Below are 27584 nucleotides of genomic sequence, written 5' to 3' on the forward strand. Positions count from 1 at the left end.
TGGACAGAACTCATTCATGGTCTGTTTTATAGTACGCTTTGGACCCTACTACTACCAAACTTCCTTGGTGAGGCAACCAAATCCTCCCAGGAACCAAGACAGGTTGTTGCCTCTGTCTACAAATCATTGCTCAGCCTAGACTTATCACGTAATTTTCCAGTGGGGACCAGAAAACGCATCTACTGTGATAAAGAGATTGAAATATTCCTTCACATTTTATATCTATCCCTGAATGCAGCAATTGGAATAGGAACAGTGGTGGATAGGGACATCCATGTGAAATGAAAACTACCATTAACCCATACCTTCCTAAAAGAATCTGCATTATCCTTATCCATTTTATACCAGGCGTCACCCAAAAAGAGTTTGTCAACTGTGAGGACAGTCATTAGCTCGTTTCTTTATCCTGATGTGAACAAGGAAACTAATCTCAGGTTAGACTAAATTTGCCAAAAGGAAAACACCAGGTCCTCAGCTGATTGAGTCTCCTACTGTTTATCAACTATCACTCTTTTCCTGAGAGAATGTAAATCTTCTAGGGAGTACCCTGGGTAAAGGGGCAAGAAATAGGAGGAGGTTCATTTGCCTCCACAGCTCAGCACATCAAGTCAGTTCTGCGAAGAACTAAGCATTGACTTGGAACAGGTCTACTCTACCCACTTTGTAGAGACCCCACACCGCTGACTGATGTGGACCTTGGATCAGTGTCCAAAGCCGCACACTACATATCTGGTTCTAAATACCCAAATGGAAATTTTGCCAAGACTTTTTCTTATATGGAATACATAGCGTGTCCGTCCTTAACATTTTTGAAAATGGAGTGCAGTAACAGAACAACATACAGTAGCTAAATAGGGTCAGTACTGATCAATAAAGCAGAGCTTAGTTACAGAACACTGTAGCTAAATTAAATCAGTACTCTACATTAATAAAAAAGTGAGAGTACAGACCGGACAGTAGTAAAGACAAAAAGGCATCACATTCATAGATCAAGTAGACCAGATTTCCAAAAGCCGACCATGGTGATTTTGCCACTACAGATAAATCTGTGTCCCAGTACAAATTTGGCACCATCCTTAGGGACATATTCCCCGTAGTCCTGCTTATGCCTAGTGCAAGGCTTACCTTATGCACACCTCAAATGACCACACTGCTTTAATCACCTCTAGAATCTTTGTAATAAATTGTCCTGTAGACTAGCTGCCAAGAAGAGATCAGAGCTGGTCACTGTCAGAGCTCCCATAATGTAGTCTGGTGCTGCACCTGCATAGTACAGTCACTGGGTACCCAGTCACTATCTTATGCTGGGTACAAACAACACAGATATCATTGGATTGACAAACGATATATATGTAGCTGGCAGTCGGGTCATTCACAGAATATCGGGTTGGCCCCACAGCACAGCTGATGCAGATAAATCTGTATGCCTTGCTGTGTATGGGCGACCCGCCGACTGCCCATACACTGGCTGCAACAAATGACATCACAGCTGAACGGGCAAATTGAAATGCCCAACCAGTTGTGAGGTCTGGCCTGACATATTAAGAGGCCGATTGGCAAGTGTGTATGCTTAGCCGCTCTGACCGTATGTACCCAGCATTACAGTTATGACTACACTAGGAGGAGTGCAATATTGAGATAGTACAAACAGAGTAGAGCTGTAATGGTGCTTATGCACCCTCTCCATAGAGTGATGTCCTCAGACACCACTTCTATAAATAAGTTTTATTTTTAATTTATTTTCTTTGCAGCCATAACAAAAAAACAAAAAAAACAAACAAAAAAAAGATTTTAAACCAACCGGTAAATCTATTTCTCCTAGTCCGTAGAGGATGCTGCGGACTCCGTAAGGACCATGGGGTATAGACTGGCTCCGCAGGAGATAGGGCACCTAAAAAGAACTTCGACTATGGGTGTGCACTGGCTCCTCCCTCTATGCCCCTCCATACCTCAGTTAGAGAACTGTGCCCAGAGGAGATGGACAATACAAGGCAGGATTTAGCAATCCCAAGGGCAAGATTCATACCAGCCCACACCAATCATACCAAGTAACCTGGAACATACATAACCAGTTAACAGTATGAACAAAACGACAGTAACGGTTCAAGACCGATGTCAACTGTAACATAACCCTTATGTGAGCAACAACTATGTACAAGTCTTGCAGAGTTTCCGCACTGGGACGGGCGCCCAGCATCCTCTACGGACTAGAAGAAATAGATTTACCGGTAGGTTTAAAATCTTATTTTCTCTTACGTCCTAGAGGATGCTGGGGACTCCGTAAGGACCATGGGGTTTATAACAAAGCATCCAATCGTGCGGGAGAGTGCGTATGACTCTGCAGCACCGACTGAGCAAACGCTAGGTCCTCATCAGCCAGGGTATCAAACTTGTAGAATTTAGCAAAAAAGTGTTTAACCCCGACCAAGTCGCCGCTCGGCAAAGTTGTAATGCCGAGACGCCTCGGGCAGCCGCCCAAGAAGAGCCCACCTTCCTAGTGGAATGGGCCTTAACCGAATTTGGTACCGGCAATCCAGCCGTAGAGTGAGCCTGCTGAATCGTATTACATATCCAGCGAGCAATAGTCTGCTTCGAAGCAGGAGCGCCAATCTTATTGGCCGCATACAGGACAAACAGAGCCTCTGTTTTCCTAATTCTAGCCGTCCTGGCTACATTAACGAAGAAACCACTTTAGGCAAAAATTGAGTACGTGTCCTCAATTCAGCTCGATCCACATGAAAAATCAAGTAGGGCTCTTGTGTGACAAAGCCGCCAATTCTGCCACTCGCCTTGCTCATGCTAAGGCCAACAACATGACCACCTTCCAGGTAAGAAATTTCAACTCAACCTTGTTAAGCGGTTCAAACCAGTGTGATTTTAGGAACTGTAACACCACGTTCAGGTCCCATGGTGCCACTGGAGGCACAAAGGGGGGCTGGATGTGCAGCACTCCCTTTACAAACGTCTGGACTTCTGGAAGAGAAGCCAATTCCTTCTGAAAGAAAATCGAGGGGGCCGAAATCTGTACCTTAACAGAGCCTAATTTCAGGCCCATATCCACTCCTGTCTGTAGGAAGTGGAGAAGACGACCCAGATGAAAATCTTCCGTAGGTGCATTCTTTGTCTCACACCAAGACACATACTTTCGCCAGATACGGTGATAATGTTTTACAGTCACCTCCTTCCTAGCCTTTATTAAAGTAGGGATGACCTCTTCCGGAATCCCCTTTTTCGCTAGGATTTGGCGTTCAACTGCCATGCCGTCAAACCTAACCGCGGTAAGTCTTGAAATACACAAGGACCCTGCTGCAACAAGGTCTTCCCTCAGAGGAAAAGGCCAGGGATCTCCTGTGAGCATCTCTTGTAGATCCGAGTACCAGGCACTTCGAGGCCAGTCTGGGCAACGAATATCGTCTGTACTCTTCTTCGTCTTATGATCCTCAACACTTTTGTGATGAGAGGAAGAGGAGGAAACACGTAGACCGATTTGAACATCCACGGTGTTATCAGAGCGTCTACTGCTACTGCCTGAGGGTCCCGAGACCTGTCGCAATACCTCCGAAGTTTTTTGTTGAGGCGTGACGCCATCATGTCTATTTGAGGAGTTCCCCAAAGACGTGTTACGTCTGCAAAGACTTCTTGATGAAGTCCCCACTCTACTGGATGGAGATCGTGTTTGCTGAGGAAGTCTGCTTCCCAGTTGTCCACTCCCGGAATGAAGACAGCCGACAGAGTGCTTACGTGATTTTCCGTCCAGCGAAGAATCTTGGTTGCTTCCGCCATCGCGACTCTGCTTCTTGTCCCGCCTTGGCGGTTCACATGAGCCACTGCTGTGACATTGTCTGATTTAATCAGAACCGGTAGGTTTCGAAGAAAACTCTCCGCTTGTCGAAGGCCGTTGGAAATGGCCCTGAGTTCCAACACATTGATGTTTAGACTGGACTCTTGGTCTGACCAAAGACCCTGAAAATTTTTTCCCTGTGTGACCGCTCCCCATCCTCGGAGGCTCGCGTCCGTGGTAACCAGGATCCAATCCTGAATTCCGAACCTGCGACCCTCCAGGAGGTGAGCACTTTGCAACCACCACAGGAGGGACACTCTGGTCCCTGGGAACAGAGTTATTTTCCGATGTAAGTGCAGATGGTACCCGGACCACTTGTCCAGAAGGTCCCATTGAAAAGTCCTTGCATGGAACCTTCCGAAGGGAATGGCCTCGTAGGCCGCCACCATTTTCCCCAGAACTCGAGTGCATTGGTGAACTGACACCCTTTTCGGTTTTAGCAGGTCTCTGACAATGTTCTGGATGTCTTGGGCTCTCTCTATTGGGAGGAAGACCTTCATTTGTTCCGTATCCAGTATCATACCTAGGAACGGTAGTCGAGTTGTCGGAATCAACTGTGACTTCGGTAGATTTAGAATCCAACAGTGTTGCTGGAGCACTCTCAGAGAGAGCGCCACACTGCTCAGCAATTTCTCCCTTGATCTCGCTTTTATCAGGAGATCGTCCAAGTATGGGATAATTGTGACTCCATGCTTGCGCAGGACCACCATCATTTCCGACATTATCTTGGTGAAAATCCTCGGGGCCGTGGAGAGTCCAAACAGCAACATCTGAAATTGGTAATGACAATCCTGTACAGCGAATCTCAGGTATTCCTTATGGGGGGTCTATATGGGGACATGAAGATACGCATCCTTTATGTCCAGAGACACCATAAACTCCCCCTCCTCTATGTTGGCTATTATCGCTCTGAGAGATTCCATTTTGAATTTGAATCTTTTTATGTACAGGTTTAGGGATTTCAGATTCAAAATAGGTCTGACCGAACCGTCCGGTTTCGGGACCACAAAGAGGGTTGAATAGTAACCTCTTCCCTGCTGGTGCAGGGGAACCTTGATTATCACTTGCTGTATACACAGCGTTTGAATTGCAGCTAACACTACATCCCTTTCCGATGTGTAAGCTGGTAGGGCCGTTTTGAAAAATCGGCTTGGGGCACCTCCTCGAATTCCAATTTGTAACCCTGGGAAACTATTTCCAACACCCAGGGATTCAGGTCCGAACTGACTCAGGCCTGACTGAAAAGTCGAAGACGTGCCTCCACCGGTGCGGATTACCTCAGGGGAGCCCCAGCGTCATGCTGTGGTTTTTGGAGCAGCCGGGGAGGACTTTTGTTCCTGGGCACCTGCCAAAGCAGGTGCTCTCTTGCCTCTGCCCTTACCTCTGGCGAGGAAAGAGGATCCCCGACCTCTTTTGGACTTGTGCGACCGAAAGGACTGCATCTGATAGGGTGTTACTTTCTTTTGCTGTTGGGGAATATATGGTAAAAAATGTGATTTACCTGCTGTAGCTGTGGAAACCAGGTCAGTCAGCCCATCCCCACACAATACATCACCCTTATAGGGTAGTACTTCCATATGTTTCTTGGAATCCGCATCACCCGTCCATTGGCGAGTCCATAAGGATCTTCTCGCTGAGACAGACATGGCATTGGCCCTAGAAACTAGCAATCCAATGTCCCTTTGAGCATCCCTCATAAATAAGACTGCGTCTTTAATATGGGCTAGAGTTCGGAATATAGTATCCTTATCCATAGTATCAAATTGATCTATCAGCTCATCTGTCCAAGCTGCAATAGCGCTACACACCCATGCCGACGCAATTGTCGGTCTTAGCACAGCACCCGTATGAGAATAAATACACTTTAAGGTAGTTTTTGCCTGCGATCTGCAGGGTCCTTAAGGGCCGCTGTGTCAGGAGACGGTAGCGCCACTTTCTTTGACAAGCGCGTCCAGTGGGGGATGATTCCCAAATCTCCCTGTCCTGCTTAGGGAAAGGGTATGCCATATAAATTCTTTTGGGGATCTGCGGTCTCTTATCCGGATACTCCCAAGCTTTTCCAAAGAATTCATTTAATTCATGAGATGTGGGAAAGTTAATAATCTGTTTCTTTTCCTTAAACATGTGTACCCTTGTGTCGGGGACCGAGGGTTCATCCACAATATGCAACACATCCCTTATTGCCACAATCATACACTGAATGGTTTTAGTCACCCTAGGGTGCAATTATACTTCGTCATAGTCGACACTGGAATCAGAATCCGTGTCGGTAGTAGTGTCTTGTGTTAAGGGACGCTTTTGAGACCCCGACGGGCCCTGTGAGACAGTCCAATCTGAGGATTGACCCCCTGATGTCCCCCCTAAATCAGCCTTATCAAGCCTTTTATGTAAAGATGCCACACTTGCATTCGACATATACCACATGTCCATCCAATCTGGAGTCGGCACAACCGACGGGGACACACCACTCATTTGCTCCACCTCCTCCTTGGAGAAGCCTTCCGCCTCAGACATGCCGACACACACACCCCACACACACACACAGGGATTAACCTATAAGGGGACAAAACCCCAACCAGGTCCTAAGGAGAGACAGAGAGAGTATGCCAGCACACACCAGCGCTTAAAAACACTGGAAAAAATATGTCCAGATTGCGTTTTTAATATATATATATATATATATATATATATATATATATATATATATATATATTTCCAATTCTCACTCACTGCGTCGCTAATGTACCCCCCTCCTCTTTTTTCCAGCCTGTGAGTTCAGCAGGGGAGAGACTAGGGAGCCAGCGTTTTCCTCATGCAGCTTCTGTGGAGAAAATGGCGCTGGTTAGTGCTGAGGATCAAGCCCCGCCCACCCGACGGCGGGCTTCGGTCCCAGTGATTTTTCAATAAAATGGCGGGGGATAATAGATTTACTGCCTCCGCAGTCTAATCCAACTGTATTTGTGCCAAAATGTGAAGTTTATTGCTGCCCAGGGCGCACCCCCCCTGCACCCTTCAGTGCTGGTGTGTGTGTGTGTGTGTGTGTGTGTGCGTGTGTGTGCGTGTGTGTGTGTGTGTGTGTGTGTGTGTGTGAGTGAGAGAGAGAGAGAGAGCGACTGGGAGCAATGGCGCGCAGCGGTACCTCATGAAGATCTGATGTCTTCTGCCTTCTCTATCCGGCTTCTATCTTCGGCATCTGTGAGGAGGACGGTGGCGCGGCTCCGGGACGAACCCCAGGTGAGACCTGTGTTCCGACTCCCTCTGGAGCTAATGGTGTCCAGTAGCATTAGAAGCAGTGCCTAACTTGACAAGCCAGCTCTGCTTCTCTCTCCTCTGTCCCACGATGCAGGGAGCCTGTTGCCAACAGGACTCCCTGAAAATAAAAAACCTAACAAAATTCTGTTACCACAGAAAACTCTGGAGAGCTCTCGCCAGTGCACCCATTCTCCTCTGGGCACAAGATCTAACTAAGGTCTGGAGGAGGGGCATAGAGGGAGGAGCCAGTGCAAACCCCATAGTCAAAGTTCTTTTTAGGTGCCCTATCTCCTGCGGAACCTGACTATACCCCATGGTCCTTACGGAGTCCCCAGCATCCTCTAGGACGTAAGAGAAAAGAAGATGCTCCAATAGATTAGTGGAGAGGTATAGATCGAAGGAGCCAGAATACAAACAAGCTTGCAGTTTACATTTAGTACCTACACCAGCACCAGAGTCAAGGTCAGTAATGTTCCCAAAGAGGATGAAAGATAAAGGGGAATGTCTGCTCAGGTGCATTTATCCCCCAACCCCAAATTCTGTTTTTCTTTTACACAACCCTCCACAAATAGTACATTTATTTTATATAAAGTTTAAAATAAGAATTTACTCACCGGTAATTCTATTTCTCGTAGTCCGTAGTGGATGCTGGGGACTCCGTAAGGACCATGGGGAATAGACTGGCTCCGCAGGAGACTGGGCACTCTAAAGAAAGATTCAGAACTATCTGGTGTGCACTGGCTCCTCCCTCTATGCCCCTCCTCCAGACCTCAGTTAAGGAAACTGTGCCCGGAAGAGCTGACATTACAAGGAAAGGATTTTGGAATCCAGGGTAAGACTCATACCAGCCACACCAATCACACTGTGCAACTTGTGATAAACTTACCCAGTTAACAGTATGAACAACAACTGAGCATCACTCAACCGATGCCACATATCCATAACCCTTTGTTAAGCAATAACTATATACACGTATTGCAGAAAGTCCGCACTTGGGACGGGTGCCCAGCATCCACTACGAACTACGAGAAATAGAATTACCGGTGAGTAAATTCTTATTTTCTCTAACGTCCTAGTGGATGCTGGGGACTCCGTAAGGACCATGGGGATTATACCAAAGCTCCCAAACGGGCGGGAGAGTGCGGATGACTCTGCAGCACCGAATGGGCAAACACCAGGTCCTCCTCAGCCAGGGTATCAAACCTGTAGAATTTTGCAAAAGTGTTTGAACCCGACCAAGTAGCAGCTCGGCAAAGCTGTAATACCGAGACCCCTCGGGCAGCTGCCCAAGAAGAGCCCACTTTCCTTGTGGAATGGGCTTTCACGGATTTCGTCTGCGGCAATCCGGCCGCAGAATGAGCCTGCTGAATCGTGTTACAGATCCCGCGAGCAATAGTTTGCTTTAAAGCAGGAGCAACCAGCTTGTTGGATGCATACAGTCATTCTGACTCCAGCCGTTCTGGTTACATAAATCTTCAAAGCCCGGACTACGTCCAGCAACTTGGAGTCCTCCAAGTCTCGAGTAGCCGCAGGCACCACAATAGGTTGGTTCAAATGAAAAGATGACACCACCTTTGGCTGAAACTGCGGACGAGTCCGCAATTCTGCCCTGTCCATATGGAAAACCAGATAGGGGCTTTTACATGACAAAGCCGCCAATTCTGACAAACGTCTAGCTGAAGCTAAAGCCAACAGCATGACCACTTTCCACGTGAGATACTTTAGTTCCACGGTCTTAAGTGGCTCAAACCAGTGGGATTTCAGGAAACCCAACACCACGTTAAGATCCCGAGGTGCCACAAAAGGGGGCTAAATATGCAGCACTCCCTTAAAAAACGTCTGAACCTCAGGCAGTGAAGCCAGTTCTTTTTGAAAGAAGATGGATAGGGCCGAAATCTGGACCTTTATGGACCCTAATTTTAGGCCCATAGTCACACCTGACTGTAGGAAGTGCAGGAATCGACCCAGCTGGAATTCCTCTGTAGGGGCCTTCCTGGCCTCACACCAAGCAACATATTTTCGCCATATACGGTGATAATGCTTTGCTGTCACGTCCTTCCTAGCCTTTATCAGCGTAGGAATAACTTCATCCGGAATGCCCTTTTCTGCTAGGATCCGGCGTTCAAACGCCATGCCGTCAAACGCAGCCGCGGTAAGTCTTGGAACAGACAGGGCCCCTGTTGCAACAGGTCCTGTCTGAGAGGCAGAGGCCATGGTTCCTCTGTGAGCATTTCTTGCAGTTCCGGGTACCAAGTTCTTCTTGGCCAGTCCGGAACAATGAGTATTGTTTTCACTCTTCTTTTTCTTACGATTCTCAGTACCTTGGGTATGAGAGGAAGAGGAGGAAACACATAGACCGACTGGAACACCCACGGTGTTACCAGTGCGTCCACAGCTATCGCCTGAGGGTCCCTTGACCTGGCGCAATACCTGTTTAGCTTTTTGTTGAGGCGGGACGCCATCATGTCCACCTGTGGCAGTTCCCACCGATTTGCAATCTGCTTGAAGACTTCTTGATGAAGTCCCCACTCTCCCGGGTGGCACTCTGCAGCCACCACAGAAGAGACACCCTGACCCTGGGAGACAGGGTGATCAGCCGATGCATCTGAAGATGCGATCCGGACCATTTGTCCAGCAGATCCCACTGAAAGATCCTCGCATGGAACCTGCCGAAGGGAATGGCTTCGTATGACGCCACCATCTTTCCCAGGACTCGCGTGCAGTGATGCACAGATACCCGTTTTGGTTTTAGTAGGTCTCTGACCAGAGTCACGAGCTCCTGAGCCTTTTCCTCCGGGAGAAACACCTTCCTTCTGGTCTGTGTCCAGAATCATGCCCAAGAAGGGCAGACGCGTCGTAGGAATCAGCTGCGACTTTGGAATATTCGGAATCCAGCCGTGCTGACGCAACACTTCCTGAGAGTGTGCTACGTCGATCAGCCACTGCTCCCTGGACCTCGCCTTTATGAGGAGTTCGTCCAAGTATGGGATAATTGTAACTCCTTGCTTCCGAAGGAGCACCATCATTTCCGCCATCACCTTGGTAAATATTCTCGGTGCCGTGGACAGGCCAAACGGCAGCGTCTGGAATTGGTAATGACAGTCCTGTACCACAAACCTGAGGTACTCCTGATGAGGTGGATAAATGGGGACATGCAAGTAAGCATCCTTGATGTCCAGAGAAACCATAGAATCCCCCTCCTCCAGGCTTGCAATGACCGCTCTGAGCGATTCCATTTTGAACTTGAATTTCTTCAGATAAATGTTCAGGGATTTTAAACTCAAGATGGGCCTTACCGATCCGTCCGGTTTCGGTACCACAAACATCGTGGAATAGTAACCCCTTCTTTGTTGAAGGAGGGGAACCTCTATTATCACCTGCTGGATGTACAGCTTGTGAATTGCCGCCAGCACTACCTCCCTTTCCATGGGGGAAGCTGGCAAGGCCGACTTTAGGAAACGGTGAGGGGGCGTCACTTCGAATTCCAGCTTGTATCCTTGAGACACAACTTGTATAGCCCAAGGATCCACCCGTGAGCGAACCCGCTGGTGGCTGAAATTTCTGAGACGCGCCCCCACCACTCCTGGCTCCAGTCGTGGAGCCCCAGCGTCATGCGGTGGATTTAGTGGAAGCCGGGGAGGACTTTTGTTCCTGGGAACTAGCTGCCTGGTGCAGCTTCTTTCCTCTACCCCTGCCCCTGGCAAGAAAAGATGCACCTCTGACTTTCTTGCTTTTTTTGAGAACGAAAGGACTGCATTTGGTAATACGGTGCTTTCATTTGGCTGTGAGGGAACGTAAGGCAAGAAATTTGACTTCCCAGCTGTGGCCACAAGGTCCGAAAGACCGTCCCCAAATAATTCCTCACCCTTGTAAGGCAAAACCTCCATGTGTTTTTTAGAGTCGGCATGCCCTGTCCATTGCCGAGTCCATAAGACCCTTCTGGCAGAAATGGACATTGCATTTATTCTCGAGCCCAGCAGGCAAATGTCCCTCTGGGTATCCCGCATATATAGGACGGCGTCTTTGATATGCCCTAGGGTCAGTAAAATAGTCTCCCTGTCCAGGGTATCTATCTCCTCAGACAGAGTATCTGTCCATGCTGCTACAGCACTACACATCCAGGCCGAAGCAATGGCTGGCCTCAGTAGAGTACCAGAATGTGTATAAACAGACTTCAGGATACCTTCCTGCTTCCTACCAGCAGGATCCTTTAGGGCGGCCGTATCCTGTGACGGCAGGGCCACCTTCTTAGATAAGCGTGTCAGCGCTTTGTCTACCCTAGGGGAGGATTCCCAGCGTAACCTGTCCGTTGGCGGGAAAGGATACGCCATCAGTAGCTTTTTGGAAATCACCACTCTCTTATCAGGGGAACCCCACGCTTCTTCACATAATTCATTTAACTCATGTGAAGGGGGAAAAGTCACTTCTTGTCTTTTCTCCCCAAATATATAAACCCTCTTGTCAGGGACAGGGTTTTCCTCTACAATGTGCAATACCTCCTTCATTGCAATAATCATGTAGCGGATGGCCTTGGTCATTTTAGGCTGTAATTTTGCCTCATCATCATCGACACTGGAGTCAGACTCCGTGTCGACATCTGTGTCAACCAGCTGAGATAGTGGGCGCTTATGAGACCCTGACGGCCTCTGAGCTGCAGGAGCAGACATGGGTTGAGACCCTGACTGTCCCAAGGCTTCAGCCTTATCCAATCTTCTATGTAAGGAGCTTACATTATCATTTAAGACCTTACACATATCCATCCAATCCGGTGTCGGCCCCGACGGCTGCGACACCACATTCATCTGCACTTGTTCCGCCTCCACGTAACCCTCCTCATCAAACATGTCGACACTGACGTACCGACACACTGCACACACACAGGGAATGCTCTGACTGAGGACAGGGTCCCACAAAGGCTTTTGGGGAGACAGAGAGAGAGTATGCCAGCACACACCACAGCGCTATATAACTCAGGGATTTACACTGTAATTAGTGTCCACCCAGTAAGCTGCCGATTATAACGTTTTTGCGCCTAAATTTATGTGCCCCCCCTCTCTTTTTTCCCTTCTTGTACCTGGATAGTGCAGGGGAGAGCCTGGGGAGCTGCTTCCAGCGGAGCTGTGAAGAGAAATGGCGCTGGTTAGTGCTGAGGAAGAAGGCCCCGCCCCTTTAGCGGCGGGCTTCTGTCCCGCTTTCATGTGTAAAACATGGCGGGGGCTCGGGCATATATACAGTCCCCTACAGTGACCGGAGTGTGCGGTGTGCTGTGGGAGCAATGGCGCACAGCTGCAGTGCTGTGCGCTACCTTAAGTGGAGTCTTCTGCCGCCGCTTTCGATGTCTTCTTGCTTCTGCTGCTTCAGTTCTTCTGTCTCTGCGAGGGGGACGGCGGCGCGGCTCCGGGAACGGACGATCAAGGTTAGGTACCTGTGTTCGATCCCTCTGGAGCTAATGGTGTCCAGTAGCCTAAGAAGCGCAACCTAGCTGCACTGAGTAAGTTTGCTTCTCTCCCCTCAGTCCCACGTAGCAGAGAGTCTGTTGCCAGCAGAAGCTCTCTGAAAATAAAAAACCTGACAAAATACTTTCTTTTCTAGCAAGCTCAGGAGAGCCCACTAGGAGCACCCAGCTCTGGCCGGGCACAGATTCTAACTGAGGTCTGGAGGAGGGGCATAGAGGGAGGAGCCAGTGCACACCAGATAGTACTGAATCTTTCTTTAGAGTGCCCAGTCTCCAGCGGAGCCCGTCTATTCCCCATGGTCCTTACGGAGTCCCCAGCATCCACTAGGACGTTAGAGAAAAATAGACTAAACAGAGGGTAAAAGTACTCACAAATACTAAGTAAGAATCGGCTAGTACCATTAAAAAAAAAACCCCCACAAAACAGATAAATATGAATAAAAAACTCTGAGATAAGAGAATGCTGCTCATCTTTATGTGGAGAGTCATATGGGGCACACCCAATGCGTTTCGTCACTCTGACTTCATCATACATATATACACACACACAGTTAAGGAGTACCTTAACTGTTAAAAGTGACAGATTTTTTATTTCCTAAGTCTCTGAGACAAAATACCTTTTTATCATACAGCTTGGAGATGTAGGGTTTGAAGTAATGCTCTTTAATTCCTTTGGCTTCCACTGTAAGTCCATCGTAATAGTCACACAGTGAACTGATAATGCAAGGGAGATCCTCATCACAGTCATCTGAAGCATGTAGCTTTGCTGTTTTACACAAGAGTTTTAGAGAAGAACATTTTTAGTATGTACAATGTTTTCCTTTCTGAAATGTATGCAAAAAAAAAAAAAAAAAATAGTTAAAACAAATAAAAGGTGTTGCTGAAGGGCACGAAAAACTTCTTCAGACCACTGCCTACAAGCAGCCAAGGAACTAGAGAATGCCGACCAACAGCCATTAAATAACAGATCAGGAAGGATGACAAAATAAGAATTTACTTACCGATAATTCTATTTCTCGTAGTCCGTAGTGGATGCTGGGAACTCCATAAGGACCATGGGGAATAGCGGCTCCGCAGGAGACTGGGCACAAAAGTAAAGCTTTAGGACTACCTGGTGTGCACTGGCTCCTCCCCCCATGACCCTCCTCCAAGCCTCAGTTAGGATACTGTGCCCGGACGAGCGTACACAATAAGGAAGGATTTATGAATCCCAGGTAAGACTCATACCAGCCACACCAATCACACCGTACAACTTGTGATCTGAACCCAGTTAACAGCATGATAACAGAGGAGCCTCTGGATAGATGGCTCACAACAATAACCCGATTTAGTTAACAATAACTATGTACAAGTATTGCAGACAATCCGCACTTGGGATGGGCGCCCAGCATCCACTACGGACTACGAGAAATAGAATTATCGGTAAGTAAATTCTTATTTTCTCCGACGTCCTAGTGGATGCTGGGAACTCCGTAAGGACCATGGGGATTATACCAAAGCTCCCAAACGGGCGGGAGAGTGCGGATGACTCTGCAGCACCGAATGAGAGAACTCCAGGTCCTCCTCAGCCAGGGTATCAAATTTGTAGAATTTAGCAAACGTGTTTTCCCCTGACCAAGTAGCTGCTCGGCAAAGTAGTAAAGCCGAGACCCCTCGGGCAGCCGCCCAAGATGAGCCCACCTTCCTTGTGGAATGGGCTTTTACAGATTTTGGCTGTGGCAGGCCTGCCACAGAATGTGCAAGCTGAATTGTATTACAAATCCAACGAGCAATAGTCTGCTTAGAAGCAGGAGCACCCAGCTTGTTGGGTGCATACAGGATAAACAGCGAGTCAGATTTTCTGACTCCAGCCATCCTGGAAACATATTTTCAAGGCCCTGACTACGTCCAACAACTTGGGAGTCCTCCAAGTCACTAGTAGCCGCAGGTACCACAATAGGTTGGTTCAGATGAAACACTGAAACCACCTTAGGGAGAAAATGAGGACGAGTCCTCAATTCCGCCCTGTCTGAATGGAAGATCAGATAAGGGCTTTTACAGGATAAAGCCCGCCAATTCTGACACGCGCCTGGCCGAGGCCAGGGCCAACAACATGACCACTTTCCATGTGAGATATTTTAACTCCACAGATTCAAGTGGTTCAAACCAATGTGACTTTAGGAACCCCAAAACTACATTGAGATCCCAAAGTGCCACTGGAGGCACAAAAGGAGGCTGTATATGCAGTACCCCTTTTACAAACGTCTGAACTTCAGGAACTGAAGCTAGTTCTTTCTGGAAGAAAATTGACAGGGCCGAAATTTGAACCTTAATGGACCCCAATTTTAGGCCCATAGACACTCCTGTTTACAGGAAATGCAGGAATCGACCTAGTTGAAATTCCTCCATCGGGGCCTTACTGGCCTCGCACCACGCAACATATTTTCGCCAAATGCGGTGATAATGCTTTGCGGTTACATCCTTCCTGGCTTGATCAGGGTAGGGATGACTTCATCCGGAATGCCTTTTTCCTTCAGGATCCGGCGTTCAACCGCCCTGCCGTCAAACGCAGCCGCGGTAAGTCTTGGAATAGACAGGGTCCTTGCTGGAGCAGGTCCCTTCTTAGAGGTAGAGGCCACGGGTCATCCGTGAGCATCTCTTGAAGTTCCGGGTACCAAGTCCTTCTTGGCCAATCCGGAGCCACGAGTATAGTTCTTACTCCCCTCCGTCTTATAATTCTCAGTGTTTTTGGTATGAGAGGAAGAGGAGGGAACACATACACTGACTGATACACCCACGGTGTTACCAGAGCGTCCACAGCTATTGCCTGAGGGTCCCTTGACCTGGCGCAATACCTGTCCAATTTTTTGTTTAGGCGGGACGCCATCATGTCCACCTTTGGTTTTTCCCAACGGTTTACAATCATGTGGAAGACTTCTGGATGAAGTCCCCACTCTCCCGGGTGTAGATCGTGTCTGCTGAGGAAGTCCGCTTCCCAGTTGTCCACTCCCGGAATGAACACTGCTGACAGTGCTATCACATGATCTTCCGCCCAGCGAAGAATCCTTGCAGCTTCTGCCATTGCCCTCCTGCTTCTTGTGCCGCCCTGTCTGTTTACGTGGGCGACTGCCGTGATGTTGTCTGACTGGATCAACACCGGCTGACCCTGAAGCAGGGGTTTTGCCAGGCTTAGAGCATTGTAAATCGCTCTTAGCTCCAAAATATTTATGTGAAGAGACATCTCCAGGCTTGACCACACTCCCTGGAAGTTTTTTCCCTGTGTGACCGCTCCCCAGCCTCTCAGACTGGCATCCGTGGTCACCAGGACCCAGTCCTGTATGCCGAATCTGCGGCCCTCTAACAGATGAGCACTCTGCAACCACCACAGAAGAGACACCCTTGTCCGTGGAGACAAAGTTATCCGCTGATGCATCTGCAGATGCAATCCGGACCATTTGTCCAGCAGATCCCACTGAAAAGTTCGTGCGTGGAATCTGCCGAATGGAATCGCTTCGTAAGAAGCCACCATTTTTCCCAGGACTCTTGTGCATTGATGCACAGACACTTTTCCTGGTTTTAGGAGGTTCCTGACAAGTTCGGATAACTCCCTGGCTTTCTCCTCCGGAAGAAACACCTTTTTCTGAACCGTGTCCAGAATCATTCCCAGGAACAGCAGACGTGTCGTCGGGGTCAATTGAGATTTTGGAAAATTCAGAATCCACCCGTGCTGTTGCAGCACTACTTGGGTTAGTGCTACTACGTCCTCCAGCTGTTCTCTGGACCTTGCCCTTATCAGGAGATCGTCCAAGTAAGGGATAATTAATACGCCTTTTCTTCGCAGAAGAAACATCATTTCGGCCATTACCTTGGTAAAGACCCGAGGTGCCGTGGACAATCCAAACGGCAGCGTCTGAAACTGATAATGACAGTTTTGCACCACGAACCTGAGGTACCCTTGATGTGAAGGGCAAATTGGGACATGCAGGTAAGCATCCTTGATGTCCAGGGACACCATAAAGTCCCCTTCTTCCAGATTCGCTATCACTGCTCTGAGTGACTCCATCTTGAACTTGAATTTTTGTATGTACAGGTTCAAAGATTTCAGATTTAGAATAGGTCTTACCGAGCCGTCCGGCTTCAGTACCACAAATAGTGTGGAATAATACCCCTTTCCCTGTTGTAGGAGGGGTACCTTGACTATCACCTGCTGAGAATACAGCTTGTGAATGGCTTCCAATACCATCGCCCTGTCTGAGGGAGACGTTGGCAGAGCAGACTTTAGGAACCGGCGAGGGGGAGACTTCTCGAATTCCAACCTGTAACCCTGAGATACTACCTGTAGGATCCAGGGGTCCACCTGTGAGTGAGCCCACTGTGCGCTGAAATTCTTGAGTCGACCCCCCACCGCCCCTGAGTCCGCTTGTAAAGCCCCAACGTCATGCTGAGGGCTTTGCAGAAGCCGGGGAGGGCTTCTGCTCCTGGGAGGGAGCTGCTTGGTGCACTCTCTTACCCTTTCCTTTGCCTCGGGGCAGATATGACTGTCCTTTTGCCCGCTTGTTCTTATAGGAACGAAAGGACTGCGGCTGAAAAGACTGTGTCTTTTTCTGTTGGGAGGGGACCTGAGGTAAAAAGGTGGATTTCCCGGCTGTTGCCGTGGCCACCAAATCCGATAGACCGACCCCAAATAATTCCTCCCCTTTATACGGCAATACTTCCATATGCCGTTTGGAATCCGCCTCACCTGACCACTGTCGCGTCCATAAACTTCTTCTGGCAGATATGGACATCGCACTTACTCTCGATGCCAGAGTGCAAATATCCCTCTGAGCATCTCACATATAAAGAAAAGCATCCTTTAATTGCTCTATAGTCAATAAAATACTGTCCCTATCCAGGGTATCAATATTTTCAGTCAGGGAATCCGACCAAACCACCCCAGCACTGCACATCCATGCTGAGGCGATGGCTGGTCGCAGTATAACACCAGTATGAGTGTATATACTTTTCAGGGTAGTTTCCAGCCTCCTATCAGCTGGATCCTTGAGGGCGGCCGTTTCAGGAGACGGTAACGCCACTTGTTTTGATAAGCGTGTGAGTGCCTTATCCACCCTAGGGGGTGTTTCCCAGCGCGCCCTAACCTCTGGCGGGAAAGGATATAATGCCAATAACTTCTTTGAAATTAGCAGTTTTCTATCGGGGTTAACCCACGCTTCATCACACACTCATTCAATTCCTCTGATTCAGGAAAAACTACAGGTAGTTTTTTCAGACCCCACATAATACCCCTTTTTGTGGTACTTGCAGTATCAGAGATATGCAAAGCCTCCTTCATTGCCGTGATCATATAACGTGTGGCCCTACTGGAAAATACGTTTGTTTCTTCACCGTCGACACTAGATTCGGTGTCCGTGTCTGGGTCTGTGTCGACCGACTGAGGTAAAGGGCGTTTTACAGCCCCTGACGGTGTCTGAGACGCCTGGACAGGTACTAACTGGTTTGCCGGCCGTCTCATGTCGTCAACTGATTTTTGTAACGTGCTGACATTATCACGTAATTCCATAAACAAAGCCATCCATTCCTGTGTCGACTCCCTAGGGGGTGACATCACCATTACCGGCAATTGCTCCGCCTCCACACCAACATCGTCCTCATACATGTCGACACACACGTACCGACACACAGCAGACACACAGGGAATGCTCTTATCGAAGACAGGACCCCACTAGCCCTTTGGGGAGACAGAGGGAGAGTTTGCCAGCACACACCCAAGCGCTATAAATATATAGGAACAACCCTACAGAAGTGTTGTTTCCTTTATAGCAGCTTAATATATCAATATCGCCAAAAAAGTGCCCCCCCTCTCTGTTTTTTTTACCCTGTTTCTGTAGTGCAGTGCAGGGGAGAGTCCTGGGAGCCTTCCTCGCAGCGGAGCTGTGCAGGAAAATGGCGCTGTGTGCTGAGGAGATAGGCCCCGCCCCCTATTTCGGCGGGCTCTTCTCCCGGTGTTTGTGAGACCTGGCAGGGGTTAAATACATCCATATAGCCCCAGGGGCTATATGTGATGTATTTTTAGCCAGAACAAGGTATTATCATTGCTGCCCAGGGCGCCCCCCCCCAGCGCCCTGCACCCTCAGTGACCGCTGGTGTGAAGTGTGCTGACAACAATGGCGCACAGCTGCAGTGCTGTGCGCTACCTCATGAAGACTGAAAAGTCTTCTGCCGCCGGTTTCTGGGCCTCTTCACTTTTCGGCATCTGCAAGGGGGTCGGCGGCGCGGCTCCGGGACCGGACTCCATGGCTGGGCCTGTGTTCGATCCCTCTGGAGCTAATGGTGTCCAGTAGCCTAAGAAGCCAATCCATCCTGCACGCAGGTGAGTTCACTTCTTCTCCCCTAAGTCCCTCGTTGCAGTGAGCCTGTTGCCAGCAGGACTCACTGAAAATAAAAAACCTAATAACTTTTTCTAAGCAGCTCTTTAGGAGAGCCACCTAGATTGCACCCTGCTCGGACGGGCACAAAAACCTAACTGAGGCTTGGAGGAGGGTCATAGGGGGAGGAGCCAGTGCACACCACCTAGTCCTAAAGCTTTTATTTTTGTGCCCTGTCTCCTGCAGAGCCGCTAATCCCCATGGTCCTGACGGAGTCCCAGCATCCACTAGGACGTCAGAGAAATGTATGGTTTCAGTAAGAGCTCACTACATATAACAGCATTTTACGTCCCCACAAACTTTTTTTTTTATTTTTAGTTAGTGTTAGTGAATGTCGACACATGCACCCTGAATAGGGTCACAAGCCTGGTGGCAGAAACCTAAACAATCATGCAAAGAAGTGGTAAGCTGCGCAGGGGTAGGGGGCGTGGGGCGCATAGTTAGTTTTATGCACGGGGGGTAGGTGAGGGGGAATGTTTAGGTTCAGGCGCTAAGGGGAGGGTTAGCCTGTGGGTGAGCCCGCCCACAGGCTACCACTCTACAGTGGCGGGATATCACGGTCAGGATTCTGACAGCCGACAAAGAGTGAGATAGAGTCCAGCGGCCACAGAGCAGTTGCTGGTCAGATGACAGGTCTGCTTACTAACCAATTTACTGAGAAGTAAGAAAGCTTGGTTGCCAGCACTGAATGGTAAACAGGCAGGGCCTAACTCCCACTTATCAAGATGCTGTTAGGGATCTATGTACAGTACTAAGCCTAGGAGAGAGATCAAGTGGAAGGAGATAAAAATCCCTGCCAACCAGCTACTAACTGCCATGTAGGCAGTATCCCATTAGCTGAGGTCATTTACTGCCATTAATTAACGCACCACCCCTCCCCCCCAGGGCTAACCAATTAGGCCCGAAAACGGACCGTTATCTGGGATTTTATTCCACCTTCCAAAGGCAGGAGAATAAAATTCCTAATAACCAGTTTTCGTGGTTGCGAAAACACATGGGTCCTGTGGTGTTTCCATGCGAAAATGGGTTGCTTTTCTTGTAAAAAAACAAACAAACAAAAAAAATACTAATTGGATAGCCAGATAATGAGCATCAACAAGATTCACGATAGCAGCACATTTTTTGTTCCGCGAAACACTCTTTGGTAATTGGTTACCACCTTGTTTCTGAAAAAGCAGCTGGTTGGTTGGTACTTTATATCCATCCACTTTCTCTCTCCCCAAGGCTTAGTTTGTAGACCGTTACTAGTTGGGAGATGTTGCCTTACTGTTCGGAATCAAATGTTCTCTATTTGGCACAATAAGGGAGACCAGGGGAGCTTAGGGTGTTAATACAGGTGCCTTTCAAAATCATGAATCAAAACAAAAAAAGCCCTGTGGGTAGCACAATGGAGGTCTGAGAATCAGAGAAGTCAGCAAGAGTCATCTGTTTCTACATGCAAGTGCCATCATCCAGTGTCAGCAAGGGTTGAAGCCATTTCAGCTAACAAGCACCTACAATAGTTTCTTATTGTAGCCATCACACAGATCTGACTTTTGCATCACTGCTTTAGTCTACGGTTATGCAGAACTCATGTGTCGCACATCATTTTCAAATCAGGCAGATAGTGTCCTAACTAATGCAACCATCGTGTTAAACTTGTGTGAGACATGGTGACTGCATACAGGAATTTTACACTTACATTGCAAAACTGTGTAAGCTGAACTGGTAGTTACAAGTGTTATATGAATCTTAAACAATAGTACCTCAATGCATTTTAATTGTCAAGTGTCTGCTAGTCATTTTGTTAATAAATTGGAGACTCTGAAAATAATGTCCTAGTAGTATAGAGTGACCATCACTTACATATGATCTGATTGGCATGATGCACCATGAAATCATTTGATGAGTCCGATCAGTCCAGACTAGTATTCCAAAACCTAATGTAGGCTGTTTTTTTTGACAAAGAAGCCATGACGAAAGAGGTAAAAAGATCATGTCATGGTAAAATGTGAAATGTTTTTCTTTTGTTAAATTCTTTTTTTGTGTAGCCCATTGGGGTTTCCAGGTGTATAAAAGTACGGTGATATGGAGCTTGGTTACTTTAAATTTACCAGCAGAAGCGCCTCCCTTTATTGCCTGCTAGAAACTTATGTGTCAAAGTACAGGCCAAGAGTACAGAAAAAAAATTGGATTTTGGTACTTACCAGATAAATCCTTTTCTTTGAATCCATAGGGGTCACTGAAGTACTCTTGGGATATGGACGGGGCGTTAGCCGGGATAGGCACATTTAAATATTTAAATTAGTAACCCTCTCCCCCCTCCATACTCCCAAGATGCCTCAGTGTTTTTTGATGAGCCGAACAGGAGCGACAGAGTGGATGAACAATAGAGAATTACATATAATATTATAAGATACCGCACAACTAGAAAACTGAAACGACAACAGATAATCACCTAAACATTCAAAACAAGCAAGTGATAATGTGTTCCATAAGATAAACTGAACTTACCACAAGACAGGTGAAACTGCCCTGGGCGGGCGTCCAGTGTCAATATGGATTCAAAGAAAAGGATTTATCTGGTAAGTACAAAAAGGGGATTTTTGTTACTTACCGTAAAATCTCTCTCCGATTCCATCTGGGGGACGCTGCGCACTTACTGATGGGTTAGAGTGTGTGGGATGGGGAGTTTGGCACAGAACCTACAGAAACTAACTCCTCCCCCCTCTAACCCCTCCCATCTCCAGCCTGACTAGCAGATCACCTCAGTTTACGTTTAGCAAAGCCGGAAGAGACAGAACAGAACATAACCAATAATTCCAGACAAAACTACGGGAGGGATCGCAGCGCCCCCCAGATGGAATCAGAGAAAGATTTTATGGTAAGTAATAAAAATCCCCTTTTCTCTTTCATCCATCTGGGGGACGCTGCACACTTACTGATGGGATTTCCCAAAGCAAGCTAAGACGCCCAACAGAGGCAGTCTCCAAACCGAAAGTATGAAAACGGTAAAACTTAGTAATGGTATGCACGGACGACCAGGTCGCCGCCCTCCACAGCTGCTCGACAGAAACACCACCGTGAACAGCCCAGGAAGCTCCCACAGCCCTAGTCGAATGAGTCCTCAATGAGTCAGGAACAGGCAACGCCGAAGAAATATAAGCCTGCCGAATAGCAGATGTAACCCAGCGTGCCACCGTATGCTTAGAGGCTGGCCAGCCTCGCTTGGGAGCAGCGATCAAAACCAACAAGGTATCCGTACGACGAATATCCTTAGTACGGGACAAATAAATTCGTAAGGCTCGAACAACATCTAATAACTCTAAAAGACAATTCTGTCCAGAAGACTCTGGAACAAATGCTGGAAGGACTATGTCCTGATTCATATGGAAAGCCGACACAACCTTTGGCAAGAAGGAAGGCTTTGTACGTAAGACCACTCTTTTCATGAAAGACCAACAAGGGCGGTTTGCAAGAAAGCGCCGCTAACTCGGAAACACGCCTGGCCGAAGCAATGGCCAAAAGAAAAACCACCTTTAGAGTAAGATAGCGAAGCTCAACAGAGTCCAGCGGCTGCTGGAGTGCCCGAAGAACCAGATTTAAATCCCACGGTGGGACCGGAGGAACAAAAGGAGGCTGAAACCTGACCACACCTTGAAATAACGTTTGAACCTCCGGAATAATAGCCAATCTTTTCTGAAAGAGAACAGACAATGCCGAAACCTGCCCCTTAAGGGAAGACAAACGAAGTCCTTTAGTCAGACCATCCTGTAGGAAAGACAATAGACGAGGTAAACGAAAGAGTTGTGGTGACAACCCCCGCTTTTCACACCAAGCAATGTAAATACCCCATACTCTGTGATAAATACGAGAAGTGACCGGCTTCCTAGCCTGAAGCAGTCTTCACCACACACCGAGATAACCCTTTTGCTCTTAAAATGCTGTATTCAAGAACCAAGCCGTCAAAGCCAGACGATTTAAATCGTGGCGGAGACAAGAACCTTGTAGCAGGAGATCGGGTTGCAGGGGCAGATGGAACGGTTCCTTGGTCACCATGCTGCGGAGAAGAGTGTACCACCGACGACGAGGCCAGTTTGGTGCTATAAGAATGACCGGAAGACCCTCTCTCCGGATACGTTGAAATAGACGTGGTATCAAGGGAATTGGTGGAAACACATCCCAGGCGAAATTGCCACGGAGCTGTTAATGCATCGATTAGTGTTGCTTGAGGGTCCTGAGTTCGCGATCCGTACTGAGGTAGCTTTCGGTTTAGACGGGATGCCATGAGATCGATGTCGGGTGTTCCCCACATAGACACTAGGGCTAGAAAGACCTCCTGATGAAGTTCCCATTCTCCCGGATGAATCGCGTGACGGCTCAAGAAATCCGCTTCCCAGTTGTCCACTCCTGGAATGTGAATTGCGGAGATGGTCGGAACCCACCGTTCTGCCCACTGTAGGATATGGGCGACCTCCTGCATGGCTCTCCAACTGCAAGTTCCGCCCTGTTTGTCTATGTAGGCCACCGCCGTGGCGTTGTCCGATTGAATGCGCACTGGTCGACCTTGGACTTCGTTTTGTACCTGAAGTAGAGCATAACGAATTGCTCTTAGCTCGAGAATGTTGATCGGTAACCTCGATTCTTGATCGTTCCAGAGACCCTGGAAGTGCTGAGATTGAAACACCGCCCCCCCAAGCGACTAGGCTGGCGTCCGTGGTGACCATCATCCAAGACCAAACAGTGAACGGTGCCCCCTGGTCAAATTGGGACTGTGAAGCCACCAATGGATAGACTGTCGAGTCCAAACCGACAGCCGGCACAATTGCAAGTCCAGATGTGGGCTCGTTAGATCCCAAGACCCCAGAATCTGAGCCTGAAGGGCCAGAGCATGGAATCTGGCAAATGGTACTGCTTCGAACGTCGCCACCATCTTGCCCAACACCTGCATACATCAGAGGACCAAGACCCTTGGTAATTGTATCAGGGAGCGGACTCTGGATTGCAGATCCTGAAGTCTGTCCTGAGGAAGAAAAACCTTCTGACGTCTCGTGTCGAACAGGAGACCTAGGAAAATCATCTGAGAGGGAATCAAGGAAGACTTCCGGAAATTCACAATCCATCCGAAGGATTGGAGAGTGTCCGTGGTGTGTTGTAGATGTTGTTGAAGAAGGTCCGGTGACGGAGCCTTTATCAACAAATCGTCCAGGTAAGGAGTAATGTTGACCCCCTGACACCTGAGGATGGCCACCACGTGACCCAATATTTTTGTAAATACCCGAGGGGCAGTGGATAGACCGAAAGGAATAGCTCGAAACTGGAAATGCCAAGGGCCTAGTGCGAACCTCAACAGTTGTTGATGATCTGACCAAATTGGAATATGAAGGTATGCGTCTTTTATGTCGATAGATGCCAAATACTCCTCCGGTTCCATGGCCGCGATGATCGACGTATCGACTCCATCTTGAATTTGTGAGTGGAAAGATAAGGATTGAGGCATTTTAGGTTTAAAATGGGACGAAATGAACCGTCCGGTTTGTTTACCAGAAAAAGACTAGAGTAAAATCCCTGACCCTCTTGAGACCTGGGAACTGAAGAAATTACTCCTTGCTGAAAAAGTGTGTAAGTAGCCTGAATGAGTGCTTGTCTTCTGAAGGGATCGCGTGGGAGAGGAGGTTCATCGAGGTCCAAAATGTAACCCCGAGTTAAGACCCCTGTCACCCTTTGATCTGGATGTGACAGAAGCCACTTGTCTTTGAACTGTAGTAATCGTGCTCCCACCACCAAGGATCCCTCCTGATTGCTCCCAGAGTCATGCGGCAGGTTTATCGGTAGGCTTGGCTGCCGGTCTACGAGGTGCCTGTGCGCCTCTACCACGGTATGCACCTCTGCGTAGAAATCGTGAGAAGGCTCGAAAGGACTGGACACCACCCATGCTTTGAGTACGAAAGGACCGAAATTTCTTTGGCTTTGATTTTTGAGAGGCACTTGGAAGAAACGGGCTCTTGCCACCCGTAGTGTCGGAAAATAAGATATTAAACCTACCGGTAAATCTATTTCTCCTAGTCCGAAGAGGATGATGGGGACTCCGTAAGGACCATGGGGTATAGACGGGCTCCGCAGGATAGGGCACCTAAAAGAACTTTGACTTTGGGTGTGCACTGGCTCCTCCCTCTATGCCCCTCCTCCAGACCTCAGTTAGAGAACTGTGCCCAGAGGAGATGGACACTACAAGGCAGGATTTTAGCAATCCAAGGGCAAGATTCATACCAGCCCACACCAATCATACCATGTAACCTGGATCATACATAACCAGTTAACCGTATGAACAAAAACAGCAACGGTCCAAGACCGATTCCAACTGTAACATAACCCTTATGTAATCAACAACTATACACAAGTCTTGCAGAGTTTCCGCACTGGGACGGGCGCCCAGCATCCTCTACGGACTAGGAGAAATAGATTTACCGGTAGGTTTAAAATCTTATTTTCTCTTACGTCCTAGAGGATGCTGGGGACTCCGTAAGGAGCATGGGGTTTATACCAAAGCATCCAATCGGGCGGGGGAGTGCGTATGACTCTACAGCACTGACTGAGCAAACGCTAGGTCCTCATCAGCCAGGGTATCAAACTTGTAGAATTTAGCAAAAGTGTTTGACCCCGACCAAGTCGCCGCTCGGCAAAGTTGTAATGCCGAGGCGCCTCGGGCAGCCGCCCAAGAAGAGCCCACCTTCCTAGTGGAATGGGGCTTAACCGAATTTGGTACCGGCAATCCAACCGTAGAGTGAGCCTGCTGAATCGTATTACAGATCCAGCGAGCAATAGTCTGCCTTGAAGCAGGTGCGCCAATCTTATTGGCCGCATACAGGACAAACAGAGCCTCTGGTTTCCTAATTCTAGCCGTCCTAGCTACATAAATCTTTAAGGCCCTGACTACGTCCAGGGATCTGGAATCCTCCAGGTCCCTTGTAGCCACAGGCACCACAATAGGTTGATTCACATGGAATGAAGAAACCACCTTAGGCAAAAATTGCGGACGTGTCCTCAATTCAGCTCGATCCACATGAAAAATCAAGTAGGGGCTTTTGTGTGACAAAGCCGCCAATTCTGATACTCGCCTTGCCGATGCCAAGGCCAACAACATGACCACCTTCCAAGTAAGAAATTTCAACTCAACCTTGTTAAACGGTTCAAACCAGTGTGATTTTAGGAACTGCAACACCACGTTCAGGTCCCATGGTGCCACTGGAGGCACAAAAGGGGGCTGGATGTGCAGCACTCCCTTTACAAACGTCTGGACTTCTGGAAGAGAAGCCAATTCCTTCTGAAAGAAAATCGAGAGGGCCGAAATCTGAACCTTAACAGAGCCTAATTTCAGGCCCATGGGGGTCATTCCGAGTTGTTCGCTCGTTATTTTTTTTCCCGCAACGGAGCGATTAGTCGCTAATGCGCATGCGCAATGTCCGCAGTGCAACTGCGCCAAGTAAATTTGCTATGCAGTTAGGTATTTTACTCACGGCATTACAAGGTTTTTTCTTCGTTCTGATGATCGTAATGTGATTGACAGGAAGTGGGCGTTTCTGGGCGGAAACTGGCCGTTTTATGGGAGTGTGTGAAAAAACGCTACAGTTTCTGGGGAAAAACGGGGGAGTGGCTGGAGAAACGGGGGAGTGGCTGGAGAAACGGGGGAGTGGCTGGAGAAACGGGGGAGTGGCTGGAGAAACGGGGGAGTGGCTGGAGAAACGGGGGAGTGGCTGGGCGAACGCTGGGTGCGTTTGTGACGTCAAACCAGGAACGACAAGCACTGAACTGATCGCAGATGCCGAGTAAGTATGGAGCTACTCAGAAACTGCTAAGAAGTGTCTATTCGCAATTTTGCTAATCTTTCGTTCGCAATTTTGATAAGCTAAGATTCACTCCCAGTAGGCGGCAGCTTAGCGTGTGCAAAGCTGCTAAAAGCAGCTTGCGAGCGAACAACTCGGAATGAGGGCCCATATCCACTCCTGTTTGTAGGAAGTGGAGAAAACGACCCAGATGAAAATCTTCCGTAGGTGCATTCTTGGTCTCACACCAAGACACATACTTTCGCCAGATACGGTGATAATGCTTAACCGTCACCTCCTTCCTAGCCTTTATTAAAGTAGGGATGACCTCTTCCGGAATCCCCTTTTTTGCTAGGATTCTGCGTTCAACCGCCATGCCGTCAAACGTAACCGCGGTAAGTCTTGAAATATACAGGGCCCCTGTTGCAACAGGTCTTCCCTCAGCGGAAGAGGCCAGGGATCTCCTGTGAGCATCTCTTGTAGATCTGAGTACCAGGCCCTTCGAGGCCAGTCTGTGACAACGAGTATCGTCTGTACTCTTCTTCGTCTTATGATCCTCAACACTTTTGTGATGAGAGGAAGAGGAGGAAACACGTAGACCGATTTGAACATCCACGGTGTTATCAGAGCGTCTACTGCTACTGCCTGAGGGTCCCGAGACCTGGCACAATACCTCCGAAGTTTTTTGTTGAGGCGTGACGCCATCATGTCTATTTGAGGAGTTCCCCAAAGACGTATTATGTCTGCAAAGACTTCTTAATGAAGTCCCCACTCTCCTGGATGCAGATCGTGTTTGCTGAGGAAGTCTGCTTTCCAGTTGTCCACTCCCG

At 48.3% G+C, this 27584-nt stretch overlaps 1 protein-coding gene across 2 annotated transcripts in view; it reads right to left on the reverse strand.

Annotated features, from left to right (window-relative positions):
* RBL1 (RB transcriptional corepressor like 1) overlaps positions 1–27584 on the reverse strand; it is a 436431-nt gene that overhangs the window by 267110 nt on the left and 141737 nt on the right. For both annotated transcript variants that reach the window (XM_063960185.1, XM_063960186.1), the window contains exon 6: positions 13166–13314. In XM_063960185.1, coding sequence (XP_063816255.1) covers positions 13166–13314 — 149 coding nt within the window. The remainder of the gene's footprint in view (positions 1–13165; positions 13315–27584) is intronic.

Source organism: Pseudophryne corroboree, chromosome 3 (assembly GCF_028390025.1).
Source record: "Pseudophryne corroboree isolate aPseCor3 chromosome 3, aPseCor3.hap2, whole genome shotgun sequence".
NCBI lineage: Eukaryota > Metazoa > Chordata > Amphibia > Anura > Myobatrachidae > Pseudophryne > Pseudophryne corroboree.